General features: G+C 40.6%; 1 protein-coding gene across 5 annotated transcripts; it reads left to right on the forward strand.

Annotated features, from left to right (window-relative positions):
- Positions 1-3587: 3587 nt before the first annotated feature.
- LOC127293439 (microtubule-associated protein RP/EB family member 1A-like) lies at positions 3588-7179 on the forward strand. Of its 5 annotated transcripts, XR_011742706.1 has the most exons (6): positions 3588-3880; positions 4395-4442; positions 4527-4622; positions 5498-5724; positions 5833-5864; positions 6732-7179. XR_011742706.1 is itself a non-coding variant. In XM_071818715.1 (4 exons), exons 1-4 carry the CDS (start codon positions 3857-3859, stop codon positions 5413-5415), a joined length of 285 nt encoding a protein of 94 aa, XP_071674816.1. In that variant the 5' UTR covers positions 3588-3856; the 3' UTR covers positions 5416-5475. The 5 variants fall into 5 exon arrangements, 1 of the variants encoding a protein (XP_071674816.1); XR_011742705.1 differs by lacking the exon at positions 5833-5864 and having other exon boundaries at positions 5498-5804; XR_007845845.2 differs by lacking the exon at positions 5833-5864 and having other exon boundaries at positions 3588-3843; positions 5498-5804.
- Positions 7180-10421: the final 3242 nt, after the last annotated feature.

Raw genomic sequence — 10421 nt, forward strand, 5'->3', positions numbered from 1 at the left:
GGCTAGGTTTCCCCCTCTTATGGAAGGTTTTTGGTTCGGGTCTTATTCGAAGACTTGGACACCAACACTTGGGGATCCACCTATATAATGAGGGGCCAAGGGAGGGGCCCAGCCACCCCAAGACCACAAGCTGGCCGCCCCCCTTGAAGTGGCCGGCCACCCCCTCCCAAACCCTAGCCGCCCCCCTCTCCTCCATATCTCCCGCGTAGCTTAGCGAAGCTCCGCCGGACTTCTCCACCGCCACCGACACCACGCCGTCGTGCTGTCGGATTCAAGAGGAGCTACTACTTCCGCTGCCCGCTGGAACGGGAGGTGGACGTCGTCTTCATCAACAACCGAACGTGTGACCGAGTACGGAGGTGCTGCCCGTTCGTGGCGCCGGAACCGATCGTGATCAAGATCTTCTACGCGCTTTTGCAAGCGGCAAGTGATCGTCTACCGCAGCAACAAGAGCCTCCTCTTGTAGGCTTTGGAATCTCTTCAAGGGTGAGACTCGATACCCCCTCGTTGCTACCGTCTTCTAGATTGCATCTTGGCTTGGATTGCGTGTTCGCGGTAGGAAAATTTTTGTTTTCTATGCAACGTTATCCTACAATAAGAGGACCCAAAATTAATGCATCCCTCACCAAGTCATAAATTCTATACAAAATGGAGAAAGTTTTAAAATAAAGGAAAAAACGTCAATGGATTTTAGTAGATAAAGTATTCTATCATATTCGAACCGAGGTTCTGGGGAACGAATAATCATTAAGTCCTCCTCTTTATGGACAAGATATACAAACAGATCCGCCAACTATCTTTTTAGTGAATATTTAAAGATAGATATTATGAATAGTTCTATGTTGTATCACTTTACCACCATAAATGCAGGAAACTCCAATTGATGGAAGCCAGTCCATGAATATTCTGCCTTCTCTTACGTGGTTTTTTTTGTGCGTAATCGTAATATAGGAATTATCTTGTTGCAATCATATAAATCAGTTCAATTAAAATCTTAGATTTATACTAGAGCCACGATGATTGAGTCTAAACCTAAACCAAGGGTTCTTCGAATAAGAATCACTTGATAGTGAGTCAGTGTAATGATTCCATAAAATTGAGTGAGAGAAAAAGTTGTCTTTTAGGCAAACAAAATTAGAAGAAAGAAAAATTTATTTTATTTAAAAACTACTTGAATTTTCCAGTCTGGTTGCGAGGTCTTAATAGTGAGTATGAATCATAGTTCCTTTTTTTTGAATTAGCTCAGCTCGTCTTGCATGTATTTTCATACAGCATTTTTATTTCATTAAAACAAAAATAGCTAAAAAAGGAGAGTTTTGCCATCGTGGTTGGTTGGGATCGTTCTTTTTTATCCTTGGTGGAATTTAACTGGACCTGTTTAATTTGGCATTTGAGTATTTTTCATGGTCGACAGCTCCTGGGACTCTTTTATAGAATTGCAACACTTTCTCCTCAACAGAGAAACTCCTCAAAACCCCAAAGGAACGTAGTTGATGCTCCTACATCCATAGCATGAGTAGTTGAAGCAAGTGAATGATTTGAAATTCGAATTATTTCACAGAATACACTCTATTTCTTCAAAAGAAAACTCTATTGTTTCACATCTTGGACTAACCATCCATAGACGGTATTGAAAAAGATCCTACTCTGGTAACTTCGGTGGGTCTGTGTATAAGCATATCAACATCACTGTTTTCATTAAGTGCGTGGAAATCTCCACTCTTCAGTAAGATAATGGTTTGCAGAAACTCCAAAAGGAGCTTGCGCAACAGGAGAGCGCGAATATTAAAGAAAAAAAATTACATTTTCAATTTCATTTTTAAAAAGGAATTTGCAAGTACACATGGATGTTTAGTATGTATCTATGTATGCATGCATGCATGTATGTTTGTATAAATTTTGATAGAACTATGATTTCATGTAGGGCCTAAATTAATAAAAAAAATGTGAATACGAGAAACGAATTTCTAATGCTCGTGCATTTAGAGCCATACTTTATCTTTTGATGTACACTAGTTGAATGCCCACGGGTTGCCACAGCCCATTTTCCATCGTCGTATCCGTCGCATGTGGTAAACTACTCTTATTAATGAAATGGAACATGCATTTCTATCCTGGCCATGACCTGCAAAAGGGAAACTTATATTGGAACCAAATCTAAAGATGGTCATATGGGACATGCAAGAAAAATACAATTCTCTCATTGCACCTATTTTGATTCCATAAAACTTATGTTTCCTTCCAACGCAATCGTGTACAGACCTAGTGTCTCCATAAGCATATACTCCATCCGATTCTAGGATTATGTTTTACAAACTTTATGTCCTATAACCTTGTATTTTTTAGTTGTTGGTCGAAATGTCTCTTTTTATAAGAATTAATGTCAAATAATTTTCTTAATGGAAATTTTTAGGAACATAGAGAGTAGGAATTTTCTTAATCGTTGGATATTGGTGTTTTTCACACATGTGGAATACTAGCAGAAAACAGGGCTTCCGTTTGAGAGCTGAGCATCATTCCCAATCACATTACAAACCGAAACTAATGAGACTAATGTAAGCATTAGTCTCGGTTCGAACGGCTAGGACGCCGTATAATTTTAGTCCGGGTCAACTTTAGTTCCGGTTGGAGACACCAACCAGAACTAAAGGGGTTGTGGTAGGCCCCGCCGGTGTGAGCCTCTTTTTTAGATTCTCCACACACACACACATTGGAACTCCTTTTTTAGCATTGTAAAATACAAAAAATGATAGAAAATTCAAAACTAAAAATCCTTTTAGATGTAGGTAGTTTAGGTGGGGATCTAGTTATTATGAAAAATAACGAACATGAATTTTAACTTATTTTGCAAAAAATACTGTATTTTTGGTAAGATGGCTATTACTTTTTCATATGAACTAAAAAAATATTTAATATATGAAAATATATTTACGCCAAAAGTTACCTCCGATTTCACCGGGGGGATTTTTTTTAGATTCTCAAACTGCCAAAGGGAAATATGAAAAATTTCAGATTTTAGGTTTTGCAAAAAATATATATTAAAATATTAAAACATATTTTTTATTTATTCAATATTATTATTACATTATTACTTTTATTTATTAAAATTATGTGGAATTCAAACAATAAAGAAGTGTCACATCGTGGCCAAGAGGTTAATAGGATTGATATGATATTAATTATACCCTATATAATTTTCAATCAGTTTAGCACCCTTCATAATGATCTGGGCACTGTAGATGTGCAAATTATCCACTACTTCGTCCAACCATTGCCTGACGCGTTGCTATTTTGTGTCAGTCATTCACTCGGTTATTTCTGTTGTATTTTTTTTAGCCGAAAGGTGACCGGCTACCGGTTGTTTGCCGTTACTTCCGTTTTCATTAGGATAGTCTTTTCACCGCTTTGACAGAACAGTCGAGAAGTTCTGTCCACCGCACTAGGCGGCACGGCAGCACCTCCAACACTTTCTATGGGATTCCAGCCAAACACATCGACGGGGTGACGGCGTCGTCCGCGCCGCCGGCTGCCCTTTGGTTTAGGGTGCGAAAGCAGTCATTCGCGGCGGCGACCGTGCCACCGGCGGCAACAACGACATCGCTGGGGGAGCGGAGGGGTCGGACCAAGCGGCCGGCGTCGTGAATTTCCTGTTGATGTAAATGGCCCACGAGGGCACCGCAGAGGAATACCCGAGCTACTTGACGCCGGCGCCGACCCCAACTTCAGCGACTTAGACGCCCTCCCGGCGATGCATATCCCCGCCTGTGAGGAGCACGCAGTGCCCGTACAGCTGCTCCTCGAGCACGGCGCGGGGTGTTGGTCGTAGTCGTGGTACTTCTGCTGGTACTGTCTCCGCATGCGCCCTGCCACTTCTCTCCATGTATGTGCAGCTGCTGTTTCTTTCTTTCTCTCATTGTGCCTACCTGCTGCTGCTACCACCTCTCTATGGTTGTTGTTGCCGTTGCTCCTCTCTCTACTATTGCTCCTCCTGGCTCCTGCCATACGATTTCTCTTCCCTCTCTCCCTTAGTGGATAAGTCCGTGCAGATCCTCAATGTTTTTTGTGTCTACTTATGTATGAGCTCATGCCTTCTATCTGTTCGGTGTTATGCTCATAAGAACTAAAATTGATTGTTTCAAGTTTTTTTGTGGGGTTCTGAGAGTTAGGACAACTGCAAATTGACAATACGAGCACACATGGTTCAAGATTTTGTGTTTCATGCCTTCTACCTGTTCGACGTTATGCTCATAAGAACTAAAATTGATTGTTTCAAGTTTTTTTGTGGGATTCTGAGAGTTAGGACAACTGCAAATTGACAATACGAGCACACCTGGTTCAAGATTTTGTGTTGATTTTGATTTGGTGAATTTTGCCTTGCTATATGGGTGGCGCAGAGCCGATTGCTCGATATGGTTTACCCTGGAGTGGTGAAGATTCGCAAGGTTATAAAGGGGAATCTGATGCCTTATCGTTTTAGAGTGGAGTGGCTTAGATGACGGTGATGCTTATTTTAGGATGTTTTGCAGGTGAATTTTGATGCAAAGACGGAACGCGACATGATCCATGACTATAAGGTTCCCTCGGACGTGTTTAACAAGCTGCACATAACTGAGATAAGCAAGGTACTAGCTCTCGCATTGCCATTTTCAATCGGGCTTGCCATTTTTCCCTTGATCCATGGATTGCTCATGATTTATTGTTGCGGTTTTCATGTATGGGTATGGTGTGTTAATATTCAACCTGGTATACCGTATATATATGTGTTCTTGATGCTAGCAAAGGGATTTAGACAATTCATTCGATAGTGAGGACCGAGTAGAGGTGAAAATGAAATTAAGAAATTTATTTTTGTGATTTGAAATCTATAGTCCATGGATTTGTTTTCTGAAGGAGGGGGCAAGGTAAGTTCAGACGGCTGATTTAAATGGAGATGGGAGATTTATGTTATTTGGTTTTTCTATCATTTCTAGATTAGTTTTGTTGATAATAGGTAGGTTTAGATGGTTTCTGTACATGCGTAGGTAGATTCCGATACTTTTCGTACTTTATACTTAGATATTTTTATATTTGTTCTGAAACACCATCTTTCTTAGTTTGACATGGGTTGGTAGCCTGTAGCCGTCATGTAGTGTAAACTTCTCATGCATTTAAAGTTCTACTTTTTTCTTGGTAAGCTTTTAGCTTTGATGTGATTTTATTATTAAATTGGTTGCTAGATTGCTCTTATGTTCTGTAACTGAATGTACTTAATAAGCTTGAAACACGAAATGTAGTACATCACATCATTTCTACTGACAGGAAAGGGCTGAACGGGGCGACAAGCCGCGGGCAGCAAGAGAAAGACAACAAATAATCAAATCTAACTGTATGTTGCAGATGCTGCAAATATCTATAGATCTGTATGTTGGACCTTAAAAAACATCAGTCGTTAAACATATCTAAAAGTTTCCTAAAAGGCTCACGCGTAGTCTCTGATGCTATCCTATTTCTTATGCAGAAAAATTCAAACTCTACAGTCAGTGAACTGCAGGCACAACCTGTTCGAACAAAGCACTGGATGTTTGTGAGGTGTTGGTCTTCCTCTTTGGGGACGCCCACACCCACTACTCAGGCGGCGCCGTGGGCGGCCAAGTCTGCATGAACAAGGGGCACGGTGGCGGCACAAATTCCTTGGCATTCATTGATCAATCGGTGTGCTAAGGGTGCCTCAGCGGGGAAGATGAGTACTGTAGATGGGCGTCTCGGCGGATTTCGACTAATGGGAAGAGGAAAGACGGGATGGATTGCACCATAGCCATGAACAAGTATGCACTTCTTCCTTAACGGTGTGTCTATCTCTGAAAATCTGTATCTGCACACTACCAGTAAGATACATGACTGAGGAAATTGTGTTGTCATCTCCTCAAACATATTAACACTTAGAAGCAATGCAATATGTCCTAGCACTAAAATAATATTCAGCTCATTTAGACATATTGACAGGATCATGGCAACTATAGGACACTTGAACAGTGTGTACATTGTCTTTCTGGTTGATCGCCATGATCGATTCTCACACCAATAAAGGGTTGAGTGGTTAATTTTATTATTCAGATAGCATTGTTGTTTTTAAAAAATCATACATAATGCTAGAAAAGTGAGGAAAATTGTGCTCACATCCTCATAGATACTACCATTATTAGGAGTGCATGAAGCCCATTTAGACATAGGGTTGCCCTCCTACGTATATGATCAGACCCTGGTCATTCTGTGAATATCATGGCAACAACAATAAGGTAGTTTAATTAGCAGTGTGTGCATTGTCTTTCTGACTCACGAACATGTTCGATTCACACCAATCATGTCTTGAGCAGATTATTTGTATGAAGGATTTCCAATATAATTGTATGGCATTTGAACTGTTGCTTAGTGATTTGGCCCTTGGCCTTTAAATGACCAAATTAAACAATCCCCTAAAGAAATAGTCGAATGATTGTATTAGGTATATTTGAGATACCACTGTTGATTTCCATGCATGATCAGAGTTGCTTTTAAACCTGGAGTTTTCAATGGCGGAAGCAAATTGTAACTGAAAATATTTTTTTTCTTATCCTAGTTTTACTTTCGGATGTTATGTTTAGTTACAGAGCTGATTTTATAGCATTTCATTTCCATTGGCGAAACCACAAGAATAAATATACATATGATTTAGATAAATGATATTCTGATTTTGAACTTGTGTTCCTTATCAGGACTAAGAGATCAATACAACAAATTCCATTCATGGGTGAGGACCCTTGAAGAAAACAACAGGCTGACGGTGAAGGAAGAAGAAAACAGAACATCTTACCGACTCCCTTTTCGACAACAAAGTTGAGCTCTCGATCCCTACTGAAGAGAACGCAGGCCCCGGTCCAGCTGTTGACCTCCCAACGCTGTGCTTGATCCCGATGACAAAGCAAAACTCGCTCCAGTTCACAACCTCCCCACACCAAAAATGGAACTGACCATCATCCTCTCCCCAGACTACAAAGACAACAATGCCGGACACTGACAGCTTGAAGAAATAGGAACACCGGCACCCCAGTCTTAGCATGACATCCACTATGTATCTATGTAGTGATCTACTGTGCTATTAATCCTATTATCACTGCCTAATATTACCGTTTTAGTGACTCAATAGTCAGTACTATGAAATCAGCTATCGGGTACGATGTACCAACACCAGTAGCCAATCTCTATTTCATGAACGAAATAGCCCTTCTAGCACCATCACTTTTCAGCACTGTCACGCATAGGTGGCAATCATTGATATTGTCCCAAAGACGAGGATAGCAATGCAGACTACTAACAGAGTGACAGGCCCTAGCCCCTAGATCGTCTGCCTCAACAATCGCGCAGCTTACCCAAAAAAAAAAAAAAACAATCGCGCAGCTAATTTTGGGTATCATCAGCAAAGCCGCTCAGAATCTTCAGCCTCCGCCCATCAAACTAGCGACATCCACTATACAATTTTCGTAGAACTGCCTGGCTTAGATTTAAATCGGCGACCCGCAAGATAGTTCAGTAACATGTACAACCTCCACCATATGGCGCTGCTACATCTAGATAGTTTATCTGCCAAAGTTAGTTTCAGACTTCCCAGTCTACAGTTAACTTTGCAAAATCGCTTTTCAGATATCACGGGCGCGGCGTGCCGCCGCGCCGATGCCTCCTAGTATCAATAATGTGCGCACAAAGTACTTGGAAGCAGGACGGAAGGAACTCATAAGTTAAGAGTGGTGGTGTTGGAGCAGTTTGAGGATGAGTGACCGATCGAGAAGTTTGACCACAAGTAAGTAAATTGACTAGAGAGATTAATTGTAGTTAGAGACTAAACTAGTCAAATAACTCAAATACTAGAAATTCTAAAAAAACTGAAAAATAAACTGAATAGAAAAATATAAAACAATTGGATTAAAAAATAGATGTCATAGCCTTTAGTCCCGGTTAATGTACAAACCGGGAGTAAAGGTCCTCCGCCCCAGCATGCGCCCGCAGCTCACGTGGAGGGTTTTTAGTCCCGATTCGTAATGCAATCAAAACTAAAGTGGAGGCCTTTAGTCCCGATTTCGTAGTTCTGATCGAAAAATCAGGACTAAAGACCCTTACGAACCAGACTAGAGCTCTTTTTTTCTACTAGTGAAAGCACGGAACAAACTACTACCTGATTCCAGGTGACAATATGGTCCTAGGTGGCTTTAGTAGCTTCCATGGTTCTGCCATGGTTTCCTAATTTATGTTTCCTGGTTTCCTAACATCTCATAAGTGCTACAAGCCAGGTTCTAGATCTAAACTACATTGCAGATTCTACACTTGAATCGTAGGTTGCAGTAAGCGTGTTTCCATCCCCATTCTGCAAACGCTGACCTATTGCTTTGCACTTCCTCTCCTACTCAAGATAGATTGCAAAATTTAGTTGGTCTGACATTTTTGTACTCCCTCCGTCCCAAAATATAAGGCATCTAAGGATTAGTCAAAAGTTAAATCTTACTAATTTTGAATAAATATTTAGAAAAAAATATTTACATCTATAATATCGAATGAACACATTAAGAAAATATACTTTGTAATGAATTTATTGATATTGATTCAGTATTGTAAATGTTTGTATTTTGTGTATAAACTTAGTCAAATTTAAAAACGTTAACTTTTGACTAATCCTTAGATGCCTTCAATTTTGGGACGGAGGGAGTATGAATGAATCTCCCTTCAAATATGTTTCCCTTCCTCGTGAGGTAAACTAAATAAAAACTCACTTTTGAGGTTTGATTAGGAAGTTCTGAGAGCAATAGTCGGTAGGTGGATCAGTAAATTTCAGGGAAGCAATATATATATTGGAAGGGATTCCATAAGAAAGCCTTCAAATATATTTCTAAGACTTTTTTTTACAAATTCTCCCAAGCCTGGTGTGCGTGTGTGTGGCGGGGGGGGGGGGGGGGCAGTGGCCCCCACTGATTTGTACATACCTGTTCTACTACTACTACTACTTATGGTGCCATATACTAGACTAGCAGGTGGTGATTGGACCTGAAGTCTAGTGCGTTGCATTACGACAGAGTGGAAGTCGCTAGGCAAGTGTCGCATACGCAACTGGGGCATTTAACAAGAGTGCTACTGTAGATGGTGGAGTGGGACGCGGCACACAACTTCAGCCAGACCACCACTGTCTGTGAGTAAAAGCACGTAACTCGCATGTTACTACACATGAACAAATTAAAAGTTAATCAATAACTAGAATTAGCCATGTTGTATAATAAATGGATGGCTACATGCTTAACCAGAGATAATTCAATTTTAAACTACAAGAAGTGGCTACCATGATTTTCTAGATTTAGAGAGCCTTTCTACTTTGCTATTTTGTAAATCACTATATATTGCCATCTCTCGTACAAGTTACATTGCTCTGTGAATAGATCAATGTGATTGGCTGATCAGACATGCCCTTGAATGTTGAAATTATCTATGGTTTGAAGGAACTGTTTGCTTTTTTACGGGTAAAACTGGAACTTTATTAAACATGATGGGTTATAAAGAGATCAAGGTTCAGAATCCGAAAGACGTCTTCAGTACCGGAGCCTAACCAGGAAAGTCTTCGATGTTCTACCCAAGCCAAATTAGCTACGTGGTGGCTAACCCTAACCTGACTACCCTCTACTTTACAAAACACAGACTCTATCTTGTGAAGAAAATTGTTTAATCTGTGAGACCAAGTGTACAAGAGGTGGTCTATCTCTTGTAGTTGCCTTGGTCCCAGACCGTTTCAACAATGATCGGAAGCGTGCTACATTTTGTTTGAGAAACACAGTACAGACACAAACGCTTACATACACGCGCATACACTTACCCCAATGAACACACGCACGCACACCCTACCCCCTATGAGCACCTCTGGAAGACTAAGCTGGCGGATTGGATCTTGAAATGGACGAAGTTACCACAGACGCCTCACTATCGACGGGACTATGTTGGAGCCAAGGTTCAATCCTTCAACACAAACCCTTAGTTCGGCCTCCAATGTGTTCTCACAATCATTCAGGAAATGACAACAGGTGAGAACCGGAGCACCATCAGGGTCACATATCAACAATGATAGATAACACTGCAGCTTTCTCTGGGTTTAACCAATTAGCTTGATAGAATTCTCAGACGGTGTTTATGGCGAGAAAGAGATGCAGAGTCTAAGCAGTTCTTGGCAGCTTGGGAAATGATCTACAAACCAAAACTAAAAGGTGGTTTGGGTGTGGTGAATTTTCAGAACAAAATGTTTCTTTGTTGATGAATTTTCTTGATAAGTTCTATAATAAAAAAGATGTCTCAAGTGTACATTTGATTAGGTTTGCTCATCATCAAGGGAAATTTCCTCGTGAGGAAAAGGTTCGTTGTTCTTTTTGGTGCAAAGA

Source organism: Lolium perenne, chromosome 4, assembly GCF_019359855.2.
Source record: "Lolium perenne isolate Kyuss_39 chromosome 4, Kyuss_2.0, whole genome shotgun sequence".
NCBI classification, from domain to species: Eukaryota; Viridiplantae; Streptophyta; class Magnoliopsida; order Poales; family Poaceae; genus Lolium; species Lolium perenne.

Bases quoted from the DNA above. Each gene is read 5' to 3' on its own strand.
- LOC127293439 (XM_071818715.1), top strand. From the start codon at position 3,857: ATGCGCCCTGCCACTTCTCTCCAT. The intron at 4,443-4,526 runs GTTATAAAGGGG...GATGTTTTGCAG, and splicing joins GAGTGGTGAAGATTCGCAAG to GTGAATTTTGATGCAAAGAC. The intron at 4,623-5,298 runs GTACTAGCTCTC...TTCTACTGACAG, and splicing joins ACATAACTGAGATAAGCAAG to GAAAGGGCTGAACGGGGCGA.